The 24,754-nt window shown below is 41.6% G+C and overlaps 1 protein-coding gene across 1 annotated transcript in view; it reads left to right on the forward strand.

The window, feature by feature from the left end:
* TLE4 (transducin-like enhancer of split 4) overlaps window positions 1–24,754 on the forward strand; it is a 98,757-nt gene that overhangs the window by 67,079 nt on the left and 6,924 nt on the right. Inside the window, exons 8-14 of the mRNA XM_010568626.1 lie at window positions 17,181–17,300; window positions 17,855–17,908; window positions 18,561–18,713; window positions 19,972–20,104; window positions 20,342–20,535; window positions 20,720–20,796; window positions 24,466–24,715. Coding sequence (XP_010566928.1) covers window positions 17,181–17,300; window positions 17,855–17,908; window positions 18,561–18,713; window positions 19,972–20,104; window positions 20,342–20,535; window positions 20,720–20,796; window positions 24,466–24,715 — 981 coding nt within the window. The remainder of the gene's footprint in view (window positions 1–17,180; window positions 17,301–17,854; window positions 17,909–18,560; window positions 18,714–19,971; window positions 20,105–20,341; window positions 20,536–20,719; window positions 20,797–24,465; window positions 24,716–24,754) is intronic.

Raw genomic sequence — 24,754 nt, forward strand, 5'->3', positions numbered from 1 at the left:
CCACACTAAAGAGGCAATTGAAGTAAAAGACGTGATGCTTAGCACTTGGTTCTAGGCAGTGTGACTAGTTTGCTCTTTGAAAGTGTAAACATGAACCCCCGTGAAACCTCTGGAGAAAAGCACGTGAGCATTCGCCTTGTGGCTGCAGAGAAAGAAACGCTAAGGTGGGTGATTAAGAAGAGATCAAATGAGCATGGGGGGGAGCGAGCGATGTGGGAATAAATGCATGTTTTCTCTCTGCATCCACCTGACTAACTACTGTGCTTATTTTTATCCACATTTTACATATTCTCTGGAGAGAACTCTTTTACAACTCGTGTGAAAAAAAAAAAGGAAGAAAAATCGTAGGCAGCAGCCTTGATTATGCTGTATAAAGATCAGGCAGCTAGTAGACCGATGCGTGCTTAGCGCTTGTATGTTAAAAGCTGTTTGCTCTCTGTACAGTGACACCAGAAGCAAGGTGTACGAGGGCCTTAATCCTCTGAGCATTAACGCTTTCCAAGATCGTAAGTTACCATTGTCCTCTGTTATGTCAGAATTTGCCTCATGTTTCCTTTTTTCCTGTCAGACATCTGGTGGTTCCTCAGAAATATTTGAAGAGCCATCGTTTAGTAGTTTACGGGGGAGGGGAAAGCCTTGAATAATTCACACAACAAATGATTAGGCAAGCACTTGTCTATCTAACTGAATTATTCTGCATGTTTGCTGAAGCAGTTAAGCAGGAGAACAGCATTTCCTTCTCCGGAGGGTTTACAGTGGTAGTATTGACCCACCTAGTTATTGGGTTTCAGCCTTTTGTTGACACTGTTGTAAATGAAAGCTGCCTGGACAGGCACTGAGCAGCTGGGCTGGATAATTGTGAAGGATTCGTGCTTGTTGCTGTTACCCCCAGTGTTTGTAGTGGGTTGTTTGCTTTGACTTTTGTTGAACTGTTGACAAAAGCATTAGATACAAATGGGAACAAATAAAGTGGTGAGATGCCAGGAGGGCTTGGCAGTAATGGTGGTTTTCATTCCGACTTAAATGGGGAATGTTGACACTTATCTGGATGGGAAATGGAAGGTGTGTTCAGCATTTGTGTGCTTCCCCCTCCCCTTTTCCCTCCTTTCCTTACTGCTAAATATGTTTTGGCAAACACAGGTGAATAAAAACAGACTGGAGGCAATTTCACCATTGCCTTAACTCTTTGGCACCACATTTTTGAAGCTCCTTCTGACTGTGGATGTCTTGCTGGGCAAATCCAGTTCCTGGCATGAAAGGATTAAGTATAAAAAGGGAAGGGGAGGAAAAAGAAAAAAAAAAAAAAGAAAGAAAGAAAAGGAGGGGGAAGTAGAAGGGGTAGACTTGAGAAAGAGAGGATTAAATAGAACAGTATACACTAAGTAGTATAGCCAGCAAAATTGAAGTCATTTACTGGAACGCTTTTAATTTGGTTTAAACAAAATACTCTTTTGTATATTCAAATGGGGAGTAGCTCAGCTGTTGTGAAGCCAGAAAATTAATGGTATTTTTAGTGAAATAGCAAAAGCATGTCAACAACATAGCTGTGGATGATAATGTTGGCATTTTATTCATGAGGAATTATCAATGCAGGTTACTGGACAACATAGTGTGACTGGAATGATTGAGCACAGGGGGGAAGCAGCTGTCCTTCTGTAAGATGATTTCATTTTGCATTTAGTCTTTCAGGAAGAAAAGAAGGAGAGAGAAAGAAAGCATTTAAAAATACGTGTCTAAGATGCCTATCCTTATGGTTTCTGGCTCCCAGAGACTAACCTTTTTACCTCTGTCTGACTCAACGGTTTTGTCACTGCTTCTTTTTTGCCAGCTGTCCTTTCTTTTCAAGTCTGTCTTGAGGGATGGCAGAGAATAGAGGCAGAAGAATAGAGCTGTGTTAGGATCTTTTTGCTGAAAAAGCCGTTTTGGCCCTAGAGGAGCTGCAAGTTTGTTCTAGCCATCTATGGCTCTTGAGTTTTGTGCCTGAGCATTGTTTGCTTGGGACCCTTAATGCATTTAATGTGTTGTGAAATATGGTTACCTTGGCAGGTCATGGAGGAAGTTAGTGTATGATCTGGAAGGCAGGAGAGATGCTTCATATTTGTTATTCTGGCTGTAGTTTTCTTACAGCAATCAACCTCAGAGTGTTGTGCAGTTCAACTGGAAAGCGGCAAACAGAGTTCACAGGGGTTGAAGACACCACTGCAATGAAAGGAGGAGACATTGTTTTATATTGCTGTCTGAAGGCATACAAAGGTATTCCTTGCCTCTGCTGTGGCATGCACGTCTGGTGTATCTGAGGTGCCCGCAGGGTTTCGGAGCACCAAAGTTGTCTTATGCAGGCATTTTTTGTCACCTGCCATCATGCAGCTTCAAGTTGTCCTAAAACCAAACGGCATAGTAGCAAGGTAATCGTGGTATTTATGGACCCACTTTGAGCAATCATCCATGAGTGTTTTCTTTATTCCCCTTTGTTATGGTTGCCATATTGTTCCTAGTCTCTTCACAATAAGAAAAGAAGGGAAGCGCAAAAAGAGATAAGGAAGAAATTGCCTTTTACTGCTGCCATTGCTAAAGTTTCTTGTAACATGCAGTGTGTTTGTTGTGCCAAACCACAGCCCTGTGGATGTCGGCAAGAAGCATTTTGCCCAGATGTTAAATACTCTGGGATCAGGGCCTGAATTTGTTATTAATCCTACAAATATTAAAAGAAAGTGAAGAAATATCAAGCTATTTCCAGCAAACATTTACTGGTAGTGGTGTTACTGTAAATATCAGCTTGTGCATGATGAATCCCCAATTCTTTTTGTCTCCCTCTTTGGGGAATACCCTGAACAAGTCTACAGGGGGCTAAAGAAATTCTCACAGCAAATTTCAACCTTGAATGAAGGAAAAATGAGAAATCTGAAAAATAGGGATTTAAAGCCCAATCAAAACAAATATATTCCATAATCATGTCTGCACAGCATTTGGGAAATCCAGTTTTGGATAATCTAAATTGTGCGAGAATTCAGAAAAAATAACTCATGCATGTTCTGCGGCATTGCCTGGATGCTTTTTAATCAAGCTTGGATAGTCTTCTGATTTCATGTGAAATGCACTTTCCCCTGCACTTGGTCATACAGAGTTAGCTCTTCAGGCTCATCTGCTTTGCCTGTAAGCCCTGTCAGAAAGGCCCCAAGCTGTGCTTTACCAGGAGAAGGCACAAGTTTCAGGAAGCTGAGACCTGGAAGCAGGAACAACATGCTTCTGAAAAGAATTTGCATTGGAGTAACAATAGTTTTGAATGATCACAGGAGCAAGAAGGAGAGAGAGAAGTGGTGTACTGTATAGGCTGAGATTGGATTGGGCTCACCTAAATCACAAAGTGATTATGCATCATGGTGCAAGATTTTTTTGTATAGTCTGGTGACAGATAGTAAGAAAATGGAGTGGTAAACTGGCTGGGTAGGAATAAGAGCAGAGATGGGAAAGAGCATTCAATAATGTAGCATAGGAAACTGTAAAATAATGAGACAAAAGTAGAAGTGTGACAGGGAGATGATGCCCTAAATCAGTGGTGCACAACCTTCAGCACAGAAGGTCTTTACTGGCAACTTGCCATGCGCCAGTGGGCTGCACCTATTTTGCATATAATTTACATTGGATTTTAATCAGATAAGCACACACCCTGTTTGTTTTTCTTATTTATGGAGTGCTGTAAGTACAAACACTGCATAGCACAATGCAATAAAAAGTTGTGTACTCGGTGGGTTATAGTAAAAGGAATGACGATGGGAAGACTGGCTCTGCATTTTTGAAATCAGGGAGGTTTATCTGACATCTGGCTGTCTCTGACAACGCCTTACACATTCTGAAGCACAGGTTTGAGTTTATTAGGCAGCTGCAAATCTGGATTTGTTCACATTTCACATAGAGAAAGTTAATTTGAGAAGAATAATTTCAAAGACAAACTTGCAGATAGCACATTTCCTGGTTAATTCTGTTACCCATGGGTAATTTAAAAAACAACAACAACAACCACCACCAGCAGTATTTTCTTCCTGAAATTTTGTTCAGAGTATTAAGTTAGTTATGTCTCAGATGTAGTGGCTTTAGGTTCTGGTGAATTTAGCCAATGACAGTTTTATACACAATGCAGAAGTGTTTCCTCTTTTACATTTCCTATGTCTGTGTGATACAGATTTATGCAAACTAACAATGGGCTAAAGTTATTATTTGTAGACATACTAATTTCTGGAGTTTAGTATAAGCATTCTGTTACAGTAGTTGGACTGCTCTAGTCATCTAGTTGTGTTTTTGCTGATACAAGGAAGACTGATTATTCCCCCCCCCCCCCCTTTTTTTTCCATTTCAGTCTAGCATATTTAATGATACATCCCTCTGATACTGGAGTACCTCCAAATCTTCAATACATTAATCCTCACAACAACCCTGTAAGGGAAAGAAATGCACTCTAGGCTTCTGAATTTCTGCCTATTTTATAGATAATGAACTGAGGCATGAAGAAGCTTAATTGACTTCACACAATCAGACGGAAGAGCAGACTACTGAACCTAGATTTCCCAAATATAAACACCGTTTTCCATCCTTCCCAGTTTCAGCTTTTTGCCTAGCCATCAGCGTTACCTTGTGATCCATTCTTGCCTAATTCTTCCTTTTAAAACCTCTCAGTGGATTTGTGTCCCGTGCATGGCCGGTGCAGGCATGCTGCTCTCGGGTGGTAGCTCTTGTGGCCTAGTTTGCCAGCTCAATCCTTTTGGGCTAAACCAGTTGACTACCTAAACTCTGTACGTGTTTTTCAGAAAAGCAGCTTTGGTTGCATTTTCGCCCTCCTTTGGGGTTCGATTACATTGCTCTTGCGTGTGGTATGGATCCTTCAGTACGGCACGGGGTGGTAGGTGCAGCAGAATCGGCGGAAGACCGCTGCGCTGTTGGGACACTCATGGCAAGGGGAGCACGTGTGCAGTGGCCCCCCCGGGCTAACCAGCCATCACGCAGCATATATACACCATGCCGCGAAGCACACTGCCGAAACCCCGGGGCTAATGCTAACCCGTCGTGGTAGCACACCACTGGTGCACCAGCAGCGTGACTCCCGACAGCCCCGCACCGTGCCCGAGCTGTTCCCCATCGTGTTACCCCTGGCCCCGGGGCCAGGCCAGCAGGGCTCTGCCGCTTTCTGTACGTGAAGCAAGATGGGTCAGCTGCGGATCAGGATTGTCAGCACGGTGGTTCACTGCCAGCTAGCAAGGTGCCCGGCGTGGGCTGCTGCACGGCTGGAGGACTCTCCCAGGCTTCGTCCGGTGCTGCTGCGGAGGGAGCAGCCCCAGAGGTGGATGTGGGAATGTGATTTTTGTCAGTAGTGAAAGCGCCCTGCGGGGAGAGCATGTGGGCAGGGAAGAAGGATTTCCATCTGCAGGCTGGAGCTCCGGATACAATTGTGCCTGCTGTGAAAGAGCTTGTTACACTTTCTCACTGTAAGGGCTCCATCTGGTGCTGTAGGTGTCTTTAAATGGAAATTTACGTTTACTGTCAGAACTAAAGTCTATGCACAATGAGCAGTCTTTTGGTCTTAGCAGTCACAGCAAATGCTGAAAGCCTTCCTTCACCTCCCACCCTGTAATGTAAGGGGCCAGGAAGGACAGTGAAATGGAGGGGGACAAACTGGGCAGGTTCAGAATCTGTCCCCATCATAGTATGAAGCGGTAATGAAGACCCACTTTAAAATTCAAGATTTTCTCTGTCTTAGGGCAGGATTTAGCTAATTACTGAAACTAAGCAAGGTGGTGTTGCAAGGAAACCAAGTCTGCTGTTGCTCAAGCAGCTGAGATGCTGGTTGGTAAACAGTGCTGTGACTCCCAACTCAGCCCCTCAGATTCTAGCTAGAGACTTGCTGGCAGTACTTCGTGTACTCGATATAAAGTCACTCATCAGGACAAGCGTGCCCTATGTTGATGTCAAATTTGAAGGTGGTGTGTGCAGAGATCATCATAGCAGTCAAGCCTTGCATTAGGAAACACTTTGCTAGCTTTTCTGACTTTTACCTTGAAAAGTCACGGTCTTGGCACCTAGTAAGGAGTAGAAATGCACTGACAAACTCCTGCAGTCTGGGATTTAATAACCCTTCCCAACTGAGAAACGCATTTTACAAGTTATCCCATGCATCCTTCCTAGCTCCTCTTTTTGCCTTCTCACTCTCTAGCTGCTTCAGTCTCATCTGGATCAGTCTTTACAACTAAAATAATTCCTGACTGTGCATAAAACCAAGCTGCTTGGTTAGGTGTCCATTAAAATATGGATGTTGGTTTTTAATGTACTCCAAAGCAAGTCCAAAAATGCTTGTCTTTGCTGTTGCACTACCTGAGTGAAAGGTGGCTAGAGGAAATTTTCCATATCGAGGAAGCTTGGGGAGGCTTTCCCTTAACCCTGTATGTAACTCCTGGTTTTATAGGGCTGCTTGGGCCTTTGATCTCCACACTCTTAATTGGCTCACAGGGAGGTTATTTACAGTCAACAAGAAAAGTACCTTGAACTTGTCATTTTAATAAACTTGTTACTTGCCAGATTCTCTAGAGGCATCCCAAATGGAAATAAACATCTTTCATTTTGTTTTATAAATAAATTCTAAAAATGGTTTCCTAGACAACCTTGATGAAATGTCAACTTCTTCTCAGATCTAAACCCACACCATAGGTATTGTTATCTCCATCCCTGCTGGGTAATTTGTACACTGCAATAGTTTGTTTGGAAACATGCCTGTTGTTCTTTAAGATGCACTTAATGCTAGATTAGAGAACAGAAGACTTTTTTTTTTTTTCCCCTGTTTGTTTCCTGTTTCCACCAGCACATTTCTAAACCATTTAAAATAAAGAGCTTGAGTATGTATGGTATTTAAAAACCTTTCACATGATGTTTTTAAAACAGATCAATTTCAGCATTAAAGTGTTAGGAATTCAGCCAAGGAAAATTCAGCTCAGGATTGTATAGTTATAATGATAATGTATTATACCCGTCTTCCTTGAAAATGATTGTAACAGTAGAGTTGAACCCAGTGAATTACATAATTTAGGAGCATTTGCCAGAATGCTGTTTTAGGAGGATTACTGTAGTCTTCCCTTAACAAAAGCAAAGGGAAAGATGGATCATATTATGAGTACTTAAGTGAGAGAACAGTCTTTGCAAATTATCTAAGATAACTCATTTGAATAGAACAGAAGGTCATGTGTGTGCATGCCAGTTATCACACTTAACTACTTGGCAGAGTGTAGGGGGAGTACAAGAAGGAGATTTTTGCTTTTCCTCTCCTCTAGCCTGAATTAAAAATGTATTGGCTGCTCATTGCTGACATCAAAACATTTCCAGCTAGCCTGAAGTTAGTATTTGATTGTGCTTTTAACGTTTAAAAAATTAACAGCGTGACCTGTCCAATATAAATAATGAAAGGCCCAGAAAAGTAAAAGCTACTGCTGCTTCTCATGGCAAAGCTGTAAGGTGTTCAGGAATTGTAATGCATCTAAAAATCTGGCAGAAAGGACTATGTGTTTTATTTTTTCAGTCTTCAAAGTAGGTGTTGTACATATAATGTGCTATTATATACTGATGTAACTGCTTTAAGGCTGACTGCAGGATCTGTGTTTCCACCACTCCTCTATCCGTTCCACTTACAGAGTCCTTGATTTGAAGAAAGAGACTGGGTACAATTATTTTTTCAGCAGACTGAGGTCCAGATTCAGAGTAGCACGCAGTAGGCGTCTAAAGTTCAGCACATATGTATGTTCCTCTGATTTCTTTATCTGCCTTGTGGCTTTCCTGAGATCAAAGTGTGTGCCTCAAATCTGGCATCTGCTCGGGTGCTTTCCTGAATAGGAAATGGGATAATTTCCTGAACAAGGGTCTTGGGAGCACAAGTAAGTGAGTGTAGATGAAGTGAGGCAGATATAATGGGCTTGGATGTTATTTGGGCAGGGAGGCGAACAGTAGTGCTCAAAGATTTCTTTCTGGAAGGTATTTTTATAGATGGTTGAGAGAATGGTTTGCTTCAGAATCAGCATGAACTGGAATTTGCAAATATTTAATAGTACCCAGCCATGTTTTATCCACCTGCCCAATTAAGAGACTAGTTGGATAATGAATGCTGTTTTCACTGGGCACTTAGCAGTAGCTCTGGCTTCCTAAATCATGTAGGTGCTAGAAAAGCATAAAATATATCGAGTCTTAAGAAGCCACACAAGATCTGACAGGGGAAGAGATGAGCGAGTTGCCAGTCTCTTAGTTAATACCTGAGAAAAACATGTGAACATGTTTCTGCTGATTGAAGGCATTGGGATGTGGAGTGAATGTTTGTATTGAATTTTAGGGTGCTGTTTGTAATCATGGTAGCCTCTTGAAGGCTACCTCTTTTCCCATCACTTTGCTACTGATCAAGTCAGGAACAAATAGGATTAAAAATGGGAGGAAGGGAGGGAACAAGTCAGAAAGTGTGGAAAGAGATCATCAGATCTATCCGTGAAGTATTCAGTTAAAACAATAATTTGCTTTGTTTTCTTATCATCTCCTAGGTCATCTCTGCAGCAAAACAACTATAAAATCCTTTAGAGACAAACAGGCAGAAGAAAAGAAAATGAAAGTGTTTTTCCCTGAAGGGTTGATACATATGGATAGATTGGAAAGGAACAGAAATGTGAAAATTCAAAACTGATGCCTTTGCTGTGAATATAGCCTATGTTAGATGTGACCAAAACTAAAATGTGGGGCACTGGGGCACAGTACCTGATTGAAAGCAGCTAAACGGAGTGCCTCGTGGGACTGTCTTCAGACGTGATCTCTGTGGTTTTAAAGCAATAAAAAAAAGGCTAAGTAGTGCTAGGCTACATCCTTCTGGTCATAATGAAGAATTAGATAGGGAACGTAAATCCCAGGAGAAAGTTGTTAGGACCTGTCACATGAAAACTGAATCCACTTAGCTATCCCCAGAGAAGGCAACGCTTAAAGCCTGATCATTACCACTTTAACATAGAAAATCTGGGGGGCGTAGGTGTTTGTATTTTTTACCTCCTAACCTCTGTTGCTGGTACTGACGAGATTTTTATAACCCCTGTGGCTTGAGCCACTGCAGGAAAGCGTGTGCGTTCAGCTTGGCTCAGTGCCGTACAGTCCATTTTAATCACTGTGCAAAGTGAAGGGATAACAGTTTTACTGTGGTGCTTGGTCTGAAAAGAGGGCTCTAAGCAAAAGCTGGTTATTCTTCAGAGGGATTTCGTGATTCTTGCAGATATTTTTTAACTAAGCGTAAAGCATACTGACACAAGCCTTTAATGGCTATCATAAAACATTCCCTCTTTAGTGTTTTGCTTACTATTCTAAAAACTAACTTAATCACCTTGTGTGTTCTGTTTAAATTTAGTCACTATGAAAATGTAATCAGCGTTAATATTCTGGAGGTTTGTTGGATGTTGGGAATTTTCTGTGTGCATCCGTCATCGGCTTTTGAAGAACGCTCACAGAGCGCTGCTGTTTTTCCTTGCGTCATGGCATGCGGCTGAATCAAAGCCTGTAATGCAGGCTGGTGGTTATCCTGCTCTCTCCCTTTCATAGTGGTGAGCCCACAATTAAATTGCTGCATTGAATGCTCGGGGTGGTTGAGCTTTTTCTTATCCTGTGATTGCCTGCTCTCCCTTGCTCTTTCTCCCTAGTTAACTCCCAATACGCTCTTCTCTCTTTCTGTTTCTGTTTTGCTAGAGCTGCTCAGACTGTTTCAGGTGTCTGCTGAAGGAGATAGCATGAAAGATCAGTAATTTGAACCCCAAATAAATGTTTGAGGAGAGGAGAGCTGTAGTTCCGTGTTTCCTTGGCACTGCTGTTCCTCAGATTTCAGAAGATGATTATATTTACCTTCAGTTCTTCTGAATCTCTGTAACTCGGTGGCCTTTGACCCCTTCATTTCGGTGTGTCTGATTTTGGTTAAAGTAACATTCAGGGGTTTGTGTGCTGTGAAGACCAACATGCAGTTTGTCCCGGATTTTGGCATTTATTTTCTAAAATGCCAGCAGCATGGTTTTCTGTGTCTGGTAACATTTCCAAGCTTGCGCCTGCCTTTGTTATCCAGGAGCACTTTTCTTTCCTGGGATCATTAGGGACAGAATTCCTTTGCAGCCTGCATATGCCCTGGGGCTCACTCGATGTATTGCCTACACCAGTTGCAATCTGTACCTTAACACCTTGCAAATCTTTTCACTCGGTCCAAATTACCTGCTCTGCTCTGTGCTGAAGCATGTGGTCTTAGTTTGGGGTCTATTCTAAGGGGAGGAGATTGAAGTGCAGGGTGGTGAATGGAGAGTGGATCAGGTGAATTGCTCTTTGGATTAAAGGGGAGGATGTTTGTGTTACCATCAATTAAATTCAATATTTACGTGTTGGCAGATGTGGACGAGAGTAGACTTGATGGTAAATGTAATCTGTGAACTTTGAAGCTTCTGTAAACCTATTAGAAGTGTTTAACTCCTTTTCCTGCCCATCTGTTTCTTTTTCTTTTGTTCCCTGCTGAAACCAGGTCCTTTGTTCAAACTGTCTTGCTTACCAAAGGGTGCTTGTTATTCTTGCCACACACCTTGATTTCACTACCTTCATGTGCCTGTGCTAAGATATACTTTAACCTAAACCTGTCTTTCCTTTTTGTCTCACAGCTGTGTTCCTCTACTGCTTCGCTGCTTGTACTTAAGCTGCATCAGTTCTTCTCTCCATCCTTTGACCCTCACAGTGTCAGTAGTGATTAGGCCTTATGTGTGTTGTATCCTTCAGCCAGTGATTACTGAAGAAGCTGTATTTTAAAGGATTTATTGTAAAAATCCGTCTGTGAAAGGCTAGCCGGCAACCCTCACCATTGCTTTAAACACCTACTTTTCTTGCCACCGCCGTGCACCTGTACACCAGGAGGGGCCGGAGGAACAACAGCACATGCTGATAGGATTATACGTCAAAATTTCTAGGTATCTCCAACTTCTGCTGTGTGGCCTGCTTAGCTTTTCCAGCAAATTGATAAGTGTATGTTGAAATACGACTGGAATTAACGTGTACAACCGTAGTGGTTTATTGTTCATTTTATCACCCACTTCACAACATCTAGACTTTGATGCTTCTAATTAGCTTAGATTAAATATCGCAGTGGCACCACCAGGTCAAGCAGATCCCCAGTGTAAACAGTTACACGCATATTTTTAAAGAAATTATACACACATATATGTAATGTATGTACATATCTATACTTCTGTGCACGTAAAACTTTTGAGAACACTTGTGTTTCGAAGACTTAACTGCTGAGCCTACACATTCTCTTTATTCTGGACTTCTTCCTGGCCGTTGCGTTGCTCTTGCAGCAACACTGCACATCTAGACTTTGATGTTTTTTATGACATACTTATCCACTAATTAACTTCATTAATTTTGCAATTAGTGAAGTTAATTAGTGGGTAAAAATGCTATATAAAACTTCAAAGTTTGCATTTTAATCATAGTTTGTATTAAAAATAATTATCACACACTTGAGTACTAAACTCAATCCAGTTAGCTCAGACAGGGTCATGTGATATTAAAAACAGCTTTGTTCTGTATCTTTCCTAGCTAGTTAGTAGAATTTTTCACTAACAATTACTGAGACTTTGTTTGGTGTCTGAAAATGCAGCTACAGGGAAAGGCAGTGACTGGGCCAAAAAAAAAAAAAAATGGTATGGCTGAGTGGAATTTGGGGTTCAGTTTGGGTAAGTAGAGAAACAAGTCAGAAAAGGGGGAGGTGAAAATATTTTAAAAGTTCACCGTGACTGGTGATATATGTGGGAACAATACTTGGCTACCAGTCTCTCCTCCTTTGGTGAGCCATTTTGGAAGAGGTGTGCTCCAGGCTGTACTGCCTGACTGTGTCAGCCTGATCATGATCCACTGCATAGACCTAAAGGGAAAGACATGGTAGGGAAAACCCGCTTGCTTAAGTAAGGACAGCAAAGGGGGGATGTTGGAAAATTAAAGCAAAGAGCACAATATCTGTGATGCTGGAGTGGATACTGGGATGTAGTAGTAGCAATAGTAGTAATGTAGTAGTAATAGCAATAATAATGATAACAACAAAAAGGCGTGGTAGCAGCATAGGTGTGGGTGACCTCAGGAGCACAACCACAATGCAAACACTCCATATGATCTCTGTAGAGCAGCCCACAGTGTTTCACACCATTTCCCTCAGTTTAATAAAAGTAATGTACCTGTGCCTGTGAGTGTATGTAAATAAATGCATTTTTTTTAGACAGGTAGGTGTTGCCTTATGGTTAGAGCCATGCAGAAGGTTTGCTGTTTCAGAGTTCTTGGCTACAGTTTTTCTCCCTGGGTGCATGGTCTCGGTGGGCTGTGCTGGACTGCCCCTTCCTTTTGCCCCCAGTGTTTCTTACACCCTCTCCTGTCAAGCTCGCTGGTGGGACCTCTCCCACCTTGTACCACTCATTACTCACCAGAGCAGTTTCTGTTTCATCCCTTGCATGTCAGAAGTTGCAGCACTCATTTCCTTTTTTTATTGCATTTCTGATTTAAGCATACGATTTTATCTTAGAGAGCCCAGTGCTCCAAGCCCAAGCCTGGCAGTGCCTGAGTCCAAGCTCTGGCACTGGTACATCCATCTACAACATTGGCACCAGCCAACCAAGCAGCATTACTGCCTGGTCGTTTCCCTGCGATGCATATTGTATCCATTTTTATAGTTTCTTTTATACTTTCAACAGACTTTATAACAGCAATAATGTCATTCAGATAATTACACCATAATTGACCTTAGCGTTGAGCATCCTTGGCTTTTACTGCAGTTTGCTTAATACTTCAGGATGGTCAATTATCTCGTAATTCCCACTTTGTTGGGAATTATTGTCTTAATTATTACACTCCAAATACATCATTTTGGCACAGTAGTAAGGGTACGCTGGGGAATGGTCATATTCATGAATGCTTTAAAGAGTTACCAGCTTTATCATGTGGGAGGGCTTTTCATCCTGTCATCTCTAGTCATTACTTTTAACACTGATTTCATTTAATTATCACTTAGTCTGCTCAGGCCAGGTCTTCATCTGCAGGAGCTAGCATATGGGGAGTTGGGGCTTGCAGGATTTGAGAGCAGTTGGATCGCTGTGCAATCTGACCATATTGATTTCTTTTCTGCCATGTTGGGGTGTAAGTCATCTATGTTAATGCAGGTAACTTCCAGTGGAAGCTGGTAGTAAAACGGTGATTTTTTTTTTTTCTTTTCCTAGCATCTTGAAGTATTAATTATCCCAAATAGACAGCGAGCAAGCTGATGTTTGCTCTGTTACTGGTGAGAATTTTACAGCTGCGTAAGAGGCTTGCATGGCCCTCTTTATGTTCATTTAATTTGCGCCTGTGTGCCACTGGTACTCCACCAGGAGCAGCGCCCTGCCAATGTTGGAGAGAAAACAGTGGTCCTTGTGGCGGGAGACCTTTTCAGTTAGCACTGTGCTCACACTGCCCAAAATAGAGACTGAAGCGTAGCATGCCATGCTTTACAGCCTAGTGCAGAAGATACTGTGGGTCCAGGACTGGCAACACACCGTTCTACTTAAGCAAATTACGTGAACAAGGCAACGTGCTCAGCCTTTCTGTAAATGTGTATGTTCAGTTGGGTTTTGTCAGCATTTTGTGGTGTATTTAACATGAATAAAAGTGTTCTACCTAAGCGGAATATGAAAAAAGGTACATTTTGCTAAAACAGAAACTAAATATAACTTACTTTCACCAAAGAGTATTTTTTCCTATGTCTGATCTAATTATTATATGTGAGCAAACTCAGTGCTGGTTAGTAGGAAAACGCTACTCTCCAGTAGATTAACACATTTTATTGAAGAAAACAGCACTGTGAAAAGACTTTATTTCTCTGTAAATTTTAATAGTTACTAAAATGAGGACTCCAGCCCATTAAGTTACAGCCTGCCAAGTCATAATGCTGAATCACTTAATTTCTCTAAGTAGCTATCCTATTCCAGCTTCTTAAAGGCAGCTGTTCGGAGAGCATCAATGTTTTAATCAAGGAACAGGGCAGAGTCTGACAGCTAAACAGTGTGCTTTGATGGAGGTTTTCTTGCACAGTCTGCAAATACAAGGGCCTCTGTTGGAGTATGCAGAGTTGCACACTCAGGAGCCAAGGTGTGGGTGAGTACAGGATCATATGTAGGAATCTGATGTCAGGGGAAACCATGAGGACATTGTTACATCCCAGTATTTCTCACTGAAGATAGATCCTTACAAGTGTGTGTAGGCTGAAAAGCTGTTGCAAACAGTAGTGGGAACTCAGTATGGGTAATAATGATATCCCTTGCACACTGGAAATAGTAGGTGTTAGGTCTATAGGAAGGTCTAGACCATAGCTCATTGGCTGTGTACGTGACTTAGCATAAGAGATAAATTTAGATCTGTCAGCACCCAGAGATCTCATGAAGTCAGAGATCTTTATGTGTCAGGTGCATTACATGTTGAAGGGAAGAGAGGCTAGTACTGCAGGGGTATGGATTGTCTGGCTCCATGCGAGGAAAGGGGTTGGACAGTCAAAAGTGAGAATGTTTAGATTTGTTCTGTAGTAATTGACTCTTGAGGCAAAATAATGTTAGCCCTAGTACGCTGGCCAATTTTCAGTTTGGGAAATGAGATTCTGCCTGCTTTCCATAGGTGAGTTATCTCTGTTTTTCTCCTAATACCAGGTGAGATACCGCAGCAAGATCTTTTCATGTTGGTATCAGGTCTGATCCGTCTTTGAAGTAATAAACTATTAAGCAGTGTGCATTGCCCCGATGCCCGATGTGGTGCTCATCCTTTATGTGCTAGTGATAATTAGCTACTTTATCATTCTAGTAGGGAGCTTTAATTTATTACTTTATTAAGCAGTGAAATCAAAGATTAAAATGGTATCTATAGCACATAGCTAACTAGATTGTGAAAAATGAAACTGTATGGTTTCAAATTTATGAAAATAAATATTTCTATTTAAATAAGTGCAGTAGTTTAATTCTTTAGACACCACTCTAATTTGTAGTTTACTGGTGATTATTTTTCTTCGTTTTAAAGCAAATTGCTTTCTGTAGGGTGAAGTTGAGAAATAATGAATTGAATTCACATTACAAGCTACTGCTTCCCAAACTGTAAATGAATATAAATGTAATAGGAGCACACTATTAAAATCTTTTGCAAAAGACTATGCTCCTATCGTTGCAGTAAACAAATACATTTTTCAAGCCATCAGTTCATTTAATGTTGCATTTCTGCTTCGCCTTTATTTTAAGGTCTTCTGTGCCTACTGCCACTGCTGTCTCCAAATGTCTTAACATGTGTTGTCCCTTCAGAGCAAAAATAACATTGTTAATTTGTGTCATTTACTAATGATTTGCTTTAAAGGTAAATCAGTGAATGTATTTTAAGATGTATTTGCTTAGGTTGGGAAGTCCTTATCTACCTATTTTATACTGTTGGGGAGAGAGAGAGAGCGGGAGGCAGGCAGGCAAATGGGAAAGGCCTAGGCTGTGTTCAGCACTAACTTTTTTCTAAAATTTTTATTTCCACTCAGTGTACTTAGAAGGTAATTAACAATTACCAATCAAAAAGATGGAAGGTTTTTGCAAATTCTACCACTCATTAATCTGAGCTGCTGTTGACAAGAATTGGAAATTTTAGAGAAGTGGAGAGGATGACCTGAGTGTCCCAGCAGGGAGAAATGTTCTCTCATGTGACTTGGGCAACAACCACAGCTTAACTTCTGTGGTTAAGTCTTCCTAATCGTTATCAGAAGTTTGTGGTGTAGTAAGTTAAGGAAAAGAAGAAATTTGGTAATAGTGATGGAACAGAAGTTGCACAATGTAAATGCTAATTTCTTGGTACACATTCCTCATAGTAGCTATAAAATAAACCTAGGGAGGTGCGCACTGAAACCCCCATGACCAAACTGCTGTGTTGTACAGTTTTATGCGGAACAACAGCTGTCCATAGTGTGTGGAGAAAGAGCCCCAAAACCCGTGTTTCTGGATGAATGGGAGGATCTAAAATCCGGAAGTAAGGACTTCTTTGGTTGTTGTTCCTTCCACCCCCTTACATAAGGAGGACAGAGAGATGGAAACAGTCAGCAGGGTTTCAACTGAGAATTACTTTCATCTTCATTCCTGTCAGCTCCAATTCTGCAAAATGCATGAACACATCCTTACTTATGTACGTTCAACCATTGACTTCAGTGTGAGATAAAGTTTAGCACATGCTTAAATGGTTTCTTGAACTAGGGCCAAAAGCTGGTGCTGCTGCTAAAATCAATCCCGGAGGGAACTTTGCATCTTTCATTACTTCCCTTTTTGTATACTAACATGCAGGCTCCACCAAGCTTTGGAAATATGGTAGGAGTTGATAAATGTCGCCTGCCTTGTTTAAAGGAGTAGAGCAGAATTGCTGGATGACAGTGCATAAAGTACATAATATCTTCCTTTCTCTCCTGTTCTGTACGCATGCTCTTTAATGATCATTGCTAAGCGAGGGCTGCAGAATGGCAAGAGACTTAGTAAGCCACTGCATTGTGTTACTGTCTACTGCAGGCACAGCCTGTAGTTGCAAAAGGCACCAAAATAAAATGACTAAATAAGTTTAGGTGTTTTCCCCTGTTCTGTCCTGCTTTGAGACTGGTCAGGAGCTTGCTTCTTTCTTTGCTAGAAATCTCCATTCAAACATTTGCTGAAGTGTGACTTACCTTGAGCCACTTTGTTCTTCTTGATTTACACAGGCAAACACACACAGATACACACCCACCCCCCTTTTCAGGGAGTATTGATTTAACCCTGCATATTTGTAGAGGAAACAAGCCAAAACCAGGCCAATGCACAGTAATCATAAAATGGTCCAAAGTAGCTCTACATTCATCCGGTTGACACTGCAGATGGCAACTATGATCTGTCGGCTGATTGCCTTTATCTGTCTCTTTCAGTGCATTGTGCACTTTTAATACCAGACACTTGCTGGGTAGCTATCACTGATTAAAACCAAAGTGCTATCTGTGAGAACAACTCCAAATCATATTATTGGCTTAAGTTGTATTGAGGGATGGTGACAAATGAACCACTGTTTTGAATAAGCATCTGATGATGTTTTCTTCATCTCTCTTCTGACTGCAGAGCTCTTCTGTATCTCCCTCAGCCAGTTTCAGAACAGCAGAAAAGCACAGAAATTCAACAGATTATTCTTCAGATAGTAAAAAACAGAAAACAGAAGAGAAGGAAATAGCAGCTCGTTATGTGAGTAAATTGTCTACATTGTGTGTTATTGAACGTAAGTGTTCCTCTGTAATTTCACCTGATTCCTGCCGCTTAACATACTAAAATTGAGGGTCAAATTTTTAACAGGTTCTTACTGCCTGCCTCTAACATCTGTGCTGGGTGGAAGGTTTTGGTGTGTAGGATTGATAGGGTTTTTAACAATATAAATACAGAGCACCTGGAAGGCATGTGACAAGAGGAATGAGCATTAGGCTGGGACTTGGTAGATCTGGACTCTAGCTTGGCTCTGCTTCTCAGTGCAGTGCAACCTCGGATGAGGATTTTCATCCTGTGTCCTTGTTCATCAATGTGACAACTGGGAAGAATGCTGTAGCTGTGGCAACCTGTTAAGCAGAAGCCCCTATAGGTGACCTAAGTGTTATAATTGTATTACCACAAGTTTGGTAAAAGTAAATGCTACGTTGCATAGTTCTGAGCAGCCTTGCATTTCATTGGTTTATTTTTTCTTAGTACTTAAGAGATGTTGCGATATTAAATAAATGGTTTTAACACATTGTGACTTGTCATTGCAGGACAGTGATGGTGAAAAGAGCGATGACAACTTGGTAGTTGATGTTTCCAATGAGGTATACACAGCGGTGGTTTTTCTACCTTACATTGTTGTTGGTGGGGGTGTCTTCAGTGGTTTCTGTGCATATTGGGTATAGAATAAGATTACAGCCTTTGCCTTCATAAAGGAGCTTGAAATGCCTGAGGGAATCCAGTCAGGTCGTCTTTCTTTAGAATGCAAATCAGATCTGTAACACTTATTTCTACAAAGGACCTTTTTGTTTCTTATATGAACCAAAAGTCTGCTAGAGGTATTTGAAGCCTGGCCAGCACAGCAGATAAAGATGCAGCTTGTAACGGTATCTGTGTTTTCTTTCAGTCTGGCCATGACTTCTTATGTGAACTTAATAGGCCTGCCAAGTGCCTCAAACCTTTTCAATCTATCACCTGACAAATGAGATTTACTTGCCTATTTCAATAGCCAAAGATTTTTAATATTATTTTTTGTGGCTAATGGCATGAAATTTTAAGACTTTCTTAAAAAAAAAAGAAAAAAGTTGTCTTTCATTATCCATCTCAATTTTACAATATTTTCAGCTAAATCAATTAAGAACTAAAGGAAGATGTCACTTTCTATGACAGATCTTCATTCCAAAGTGAGAATTGCTCAAGACAAACACTAGTGGCTAGTATGAAGTTTTTATACTAACCCATGTTGCTGATGTTTAGGATCCTTCTTCTCCCCGGGGGAGCCCAGCACACTCTCCACGGGAGAATGGCTTGGACAAGACTCGGCTGCTGAAGAAAGATGCACCGATTAGTCCAGCATCTATTGCATCCTCCAGCAGTACTCCTTCCTCCAAATCCAAAGAACTTAGCCTTGTAAGTGCTTCAAAATGCTCCTGACCCATGATCGTATGCTGAAACACATGCTTATTGGATTTCTGCCTGGACACAATTTGGATTTCCACAGCTATCAGTAAAGCACTATGAAGCATCAATTTAAAATTTGTTTAATTTATCTCTTCAAGGGAATTTAATAAAATAGTAAGGAGAAAGTCCACAGCTTTTTTTGGGGGATAGGAAGAGGTTATTTTCACTGGTGGTGTGGGTAGATGATAGATGTGCTATGCTGAGAGATGTTTTTCTCCTCCCCAATATGAAAAACTGCCATTCTGAGAATAAATAAAAGTACACAGGGGTTGCTTGAGCTGTTTTCCTGTGCTGTGGTTTATAGCAAATTCAGTTCCCTGCTTGGATATGATTTGGTTGTTAGCTTTGTTTGAATTACCAGGCCATATACAACAACAATAATTTTTATTTTCTATCTAAAAAGTAATCTGTCATTTACAAGAGCCTTCCTTGACTTGCATCACAAATCACAATGCAAAAAAAGAGCTGCCTGCAAGTTGGGGGTGTTCTTTCCTTTCCTGTTTGTGACCACAGTTAATCACCTTCCTGAGCTGCACAGTAACTCCCTTCTCAGTTCTTCACAGGTCAGGGTACACAATTATTTAAAGAAGTAAAATAAATAAAAAGAAAGCTTAAAGTGAATGTAGTGCTCAGAAAAGGTGATGGAATGACAGGTTCAGGCCTGGGAGTCAGGGGTTTGTCTTATGAACAAGCTTGTCACAAGAGTGGCACTGCACAGTTCGTGACTTTATATCCATCACTGTCTCTGTCCTGTGTTCCCAGCACCATGTCTGGGCATGAGTTGTTGGTCAGTTGTGGTTTTTTTCCTGGTCTTCTTGTCCACCCAGCAGTGGCCTCTCACAGAAACTCATAATCTTAATGGGAGCAGGTCCACCATGAGCGGAGTGAGACCACCGACAGATTTCATATATGCTGCCAATGTAATTGTTAGAAGGCAATGATGTTCAGTCATTGACCTCATTCTGCATCATATGGATGCCCCTGACGAGGAAAGCCGTGAAGGCTGTAGTTAATTCCCAAAGCCATTCCGTCTTTTTCAGTATCTCTGCAGCTTCTCTTCATTGCCAGGGACTGTTGAAACCCAAACCCAAAAGCTAAATATCATTAGTCACACACACTCTGGTTGTCATTGGCTCTCTTTCCAACCACTAGCTAAAAAAATAAAACAACTAACAAACTGTCTTCCTTTTTCCTTTTTGGTGATTAGAATGAGAAATCTACCACTCCTGTGTCCAAATCAAATACCCCAACTCCACGGACTGATGCCCCAACTCCAGGCAGCAACTCCACTCCCGGACTGAGGCCAGTGCCTGGCAAACCCCCAGGTGTGGACCCGCTAGGTTAGTGTCCGTATATTTCAATGATGTGAAATGGTGGCCGTTTGTCCTTAGCCAGGCTCCCATCTACAGTGATGAGGCAGTATATTACAGCTGCTTAAACTGGATGCTGAGCTGGTTCTTCAGCACTTTAATACAGCGTGTGTATATATATATATATATATTACTGTTTGCCAAACTGATATTTCATCTGATGGGTCTGGGCTGGCTGTGTGACTTCTCTCTTTTTGCCCTCAATAGCTTCAGGTTTAAGGACACCTATGGCAGTGCCATGTCCTTATCCTACTCCGTTTGGGATCGTGCCACATGCTGGTATGAACGGAGAGCTGACCAGCCCTGGGGCTGCCTATGCCGGTCTACACAATATTTCCCCTCAAATGAGTGCAGCAGCTGCAGCAGCAGCAGCAGCGGCAGCTTATGGGAGATCTCCGGTGGTAAGTGTTTGCTGCTAGTGCATTTGGTGTTGAGAGCAGTTTATATTAAGACCTGCAGGGTTAAATCTAGTTCAGTCTCTTTGTAAGTTGGGGAGTATGCTATGGAGAACATGAATTAAACAGTCTTCCTTTGCCTAACTCCATCTTTAATACACCTTTTTGTTTTGCTTGGGGAAAACTATAGGTTGGTTTTGATCCACATCATCACATGCGAGTCCCAGGCATCCCTCCCAATCTCACAGGCATCCCAGGAGGGAAACCGTAAGTATCAAACGTTCAACTTCAAAAGTCAATCATATGTTGAAGTTGTGTTCCCTTGCCGATTGGAATTCCCCTTAGCTACTGAAAACTATTGTGTGAATAGAAATAAGTATAGCTCTTTGGCAAGGGCAGAAGAAACACTGTTTAATCTTAAAGTTGCATTTGCAAATTTGTTATGAAGACTAATAGCAGCTGACAAGGACTGGGCGATATAGAGCAAAGGAGACAGAAATAAATGGAAAAATGAGCTGAACTTTGAGGTGTTACGTGCTGAATCTGACTGGTTGGTCTTATATGGAAACGCAAACTGGAACAGGATCTTGGCTTTCCATCTCTACTGTACTCTGCTCACTTCAAAAAAATGATTTCTTTGTTCACAAAACCCTTGCAATTACTTGGAAACTTATCAGCTGTTATAAACAGGACTGTGCAGAGAAAGGAACACTGACATGTTTTGTTTGATTGAAAATACTGGAAAGAATTATTGTATCATAATGTTCAAATTCATCCTTGATGGAACTGACCGTAAAAGGTGACCTGCCGTACCAGGCTTCACTTGTTGTGAGCCTCAGAAAAAGAATTACATAGATATGAAGAACTCTCTGCTCACATCCCTCTTGAATTAGAGAGGGGAAAAATAAAACAGCGATGCAAACCATATTGATCCAGATTTTATGTAAGGGTCCTCCAGTTCCATTTCTTGTGTGACACTTGTGGGAAACTGCGACCAGCTAATAGTGGAGAGTTTGAAGGGCAAGGGATGTTTGTGCCATTCTGTCTCTCACTCTTGTACATATGAATGTGTTTGTGGCGGAGTGGCTGGGGGATATTCACACACTTGTATGCATGTGAGTAAATGCATACTCCTACCTGCCAGTGAGCTTATGTACATGCAGGTTTAATAACATAGCATGGTGACAAGTGATCAGTCCTAGTGCCTGTAACTCCTCTTGTGCGTATGTGTCACACAAATTGTAAACCATGTCCAGCTCTCTCAGACATCACACACCAGTTACCACCTCAAGCTGACTTTTCTGCTAGTTGCACCGCCCTGTTAGGTGGCTGCGTAAGGCAAGTATGGAAATGAGTGTGCAGCAGCTTCCGGACCAGCAGCTTGCATTAAAAATTCTGTGGGGCACAGATCTTCATCCTACATATGTGGCAAGCACTTAGAAATGCCTTGAGGTAATGTTCAGATGTTCAGTGGGTTCAAGTTCATCCTTGGTGGAGTCGGTCACCTAGAAGGAAGGGTGACTGGCTATACCAGGCTTTGCTTGCGGTAGTCCGAGGAACAGCAATACCAGGGGTGTGGAGACCTTCCTGCTCACAGGCTCACATCTCACTCGTGTTAGAGATGGGGGGAGTAAAAAGTGAGGCAAACTGAAATCAAACTGGTTCAATTGTGGTGCATCTCCAAGGTTTTTGAATGTTGTTGTTACAGTGATGACTGTTTTAAACATGTAAATGCAGCTGTCATTTGTCAGCCGCAGGGCCTGAAAGCTTTGAAATCTGTGGTTGTTTGAGCATAATTGCATTGATTTTTCTTCATCTTAAGTGCGGTACTTTTCACAGCTATCATTCAGGATTGTTGCTTTCTCATTTACTCTTCATTTTCCCTTAGAGCAAAAGTTGTGTAAATTCTCCACGCTGTTGAGTGTCTGTTGAAAGGGAACAGGCAGTGTGTAGCACATTAGGGATCTGGCCCCTAATAAGTCTCTTTTCACTTTGGAGATACATCAAAACGCTGAGGATTGTACAGTATATAAATAGAAAAGGTAGCTAATGTGAAAAGAAGAAAAAAGTGCTCACCAGGTGTTTACTGTGTCAGATGTTTGTAAGATATTTAGAGTACTTCAAATAATCAACATGTGGTGTTAGTTCTCAGAGTGAAAAAAAAAAAAACAAAACCACTCAGCCACCACAAAACCAAACCAAGCAACAAAGCAACAGTTTAATCACACGTGCTGGTATGGAGTAATGAATAGAGTGAGAATAATGTAGTCACAGATCACTCCAGATCTGTATACTTACAAGCATGCTAAAAATCACTTTGGCTGATAAAAGTATCATCAGTGCTCAACATGGCTCTGCAGAGAGTAACTGCATACAGAAATCAGAAAAGATGATAATGAAGTTCCACTTGTTTTGTTAGAGATTTCAGGTGACCATCAGTTGCTTTTTTCAGTACCTTACTGCAGCAAACAGAAATTAGGCAGATAAGAGGAAGATATATCAGTTTTCTGCAGTGATAATTGAACCCTAATTCTACTCATATAGGCAGTTTGCTGCTTCTGACAACCACAGAAATCTGTCCTACCCTTTCCTGAATGTGTTTAATGTCAAAAAATGGAGAATGATGATACGATCTGTCACTCAGACCTGCCAGAACAAGGAACAGAGCACAGGATGAGAAGAGTGTGTAAAGCTCTGGGAATAGGGCAGAAAGGTGAAAATGCAGTTGCATTTTGTCCCACTGAAAATTATTGTTCTAGTGTTAATGCACTATGAATCTTAAATAACAAATTCAGTAGTTGAATTCTGAAGACTGCCTTCTTGAATGACTTTGAAGCAACAATTAAGGAAGTGATCTTCCTAAGTATTCTCATCAAATGATTTTTTTTGTAAGCTATTCTCATCCCACCATTGTGACAATGGATTTTTCATCAGTACTATGAGAATTTTTTAGGTCTAAGGAAGTAAAGCCTTCCTTTAAGCATACCTTGCTATGTGTAGGTGAACCCTCTTGTAAAGTTTGTGCTCTTGTAATAGATGTGATGTATCAGGTAGCTTCTCAGAACAAGACAATTTCACAACCTAACTGTTCTCCCTAGAAAATATTTTGAGATAAAGTTGTTGATAGGTTATTCACAGGTGGCATAACTGGCAGTCACACAACACATTCTTTCTCAGTGAGAGCCCTGATTCTGGCAAGAGAAACTGGGATTTGTAGTTGTTGTGTCAGGTCCACGCACAACCCCCCCCCCCCCCCCCAAAAAAAAAAGCGAGCCCAAAAGAAGGAAAAAAAATCCAGTGCATTTTTGCTGGCCTGTCATGTCAGATGTCAGCAACCGTGCCTTGAAGACTTAACTTCTTGACGGTGGAGGTTTCACTGCACCGTAAGGTACAGTGCTGGGCGGTTTCGCTCAAGGGGCATGGGACCTGTGGTGCGTTCAGGGCAGCTTGGCAGTAGTCCAGCTGAATTTTGCACATTAGAGTCAGTAAGGGAGCAACCAAATGTCCCCTGGCCACTCAGCTACCTGCCATGCTCTGCAGCAGCCAGCCAACTATTTCTGTCTTCCAGGGGGCCCTGACCTGACCTTTCTTCCCTTCTCTGCATGTGGTGGTCTCCCCGTGCCCCAGGTTTAAGAGTAGCATCCTGTATCCTTGCTCATGTCAGAAATCATCATTGCGTGTGTTGTAGAAGCTCCTTTGATTGGTAGATGGTGCTTGACTTTCCACATTAAAAGAAGAGTACCTAAGTTTATGCTTTAAGGGCCATGCTATAGATAAATAAATAATTTCTTCTTCACATAGTTAAAAAGATTGCAAAAGTAGCTGAGCGCACAGTCTGAATGCCTGCAATGGAAACACACCTTTAATTATGTTTTCTTAAATAGGCTTCAAGAAAAACTTCTTAAATCTCCCCCTATCTTTCTTTTTTCCCCTCAGAGCATACTCATTTCATGTAAGTGCAGATGGTCAGATGCAGCCGGTTCCTTTCCCTCCTGATGCCCTCATCGGTCCAGGAATTCCTCGCCATGCCCGTCAGATCAACACTCTGAACCACGGGGAAGTGGTGTGTGCAGTTACCATCAGCAACCCCACGAGACATGTGTACACGGGTGGGAAGGGGTGCGTCAAAGTCTGGGACATCAGCCACCCTGGCAACAAGAGCCCTGTCTCTCAGCTGGACTGCCTGGTAGGTGATCAGCAGCATATGACAGTGGAAGAAGATAGC

The sequence above is a fragment of the Haliaeetus leucocephalus genome, unplaced genomic scaffold (assembly GCF_000737465.1).
Source record: "Haliaeetus leucocephalus isolate CR32 unplaced genomic scaffold, Haliaeetus_leucocephalus-4.0 Scaffold251, whole genome shotgun sequence".
In the NCBI taxonomy this organism is placed as follows: Eukaryota; Metazoa; Chordata; class Aves; order Accipitriformes; family Accipitridae; genus Haliaeetus; species Haliaeetus leucocephalus.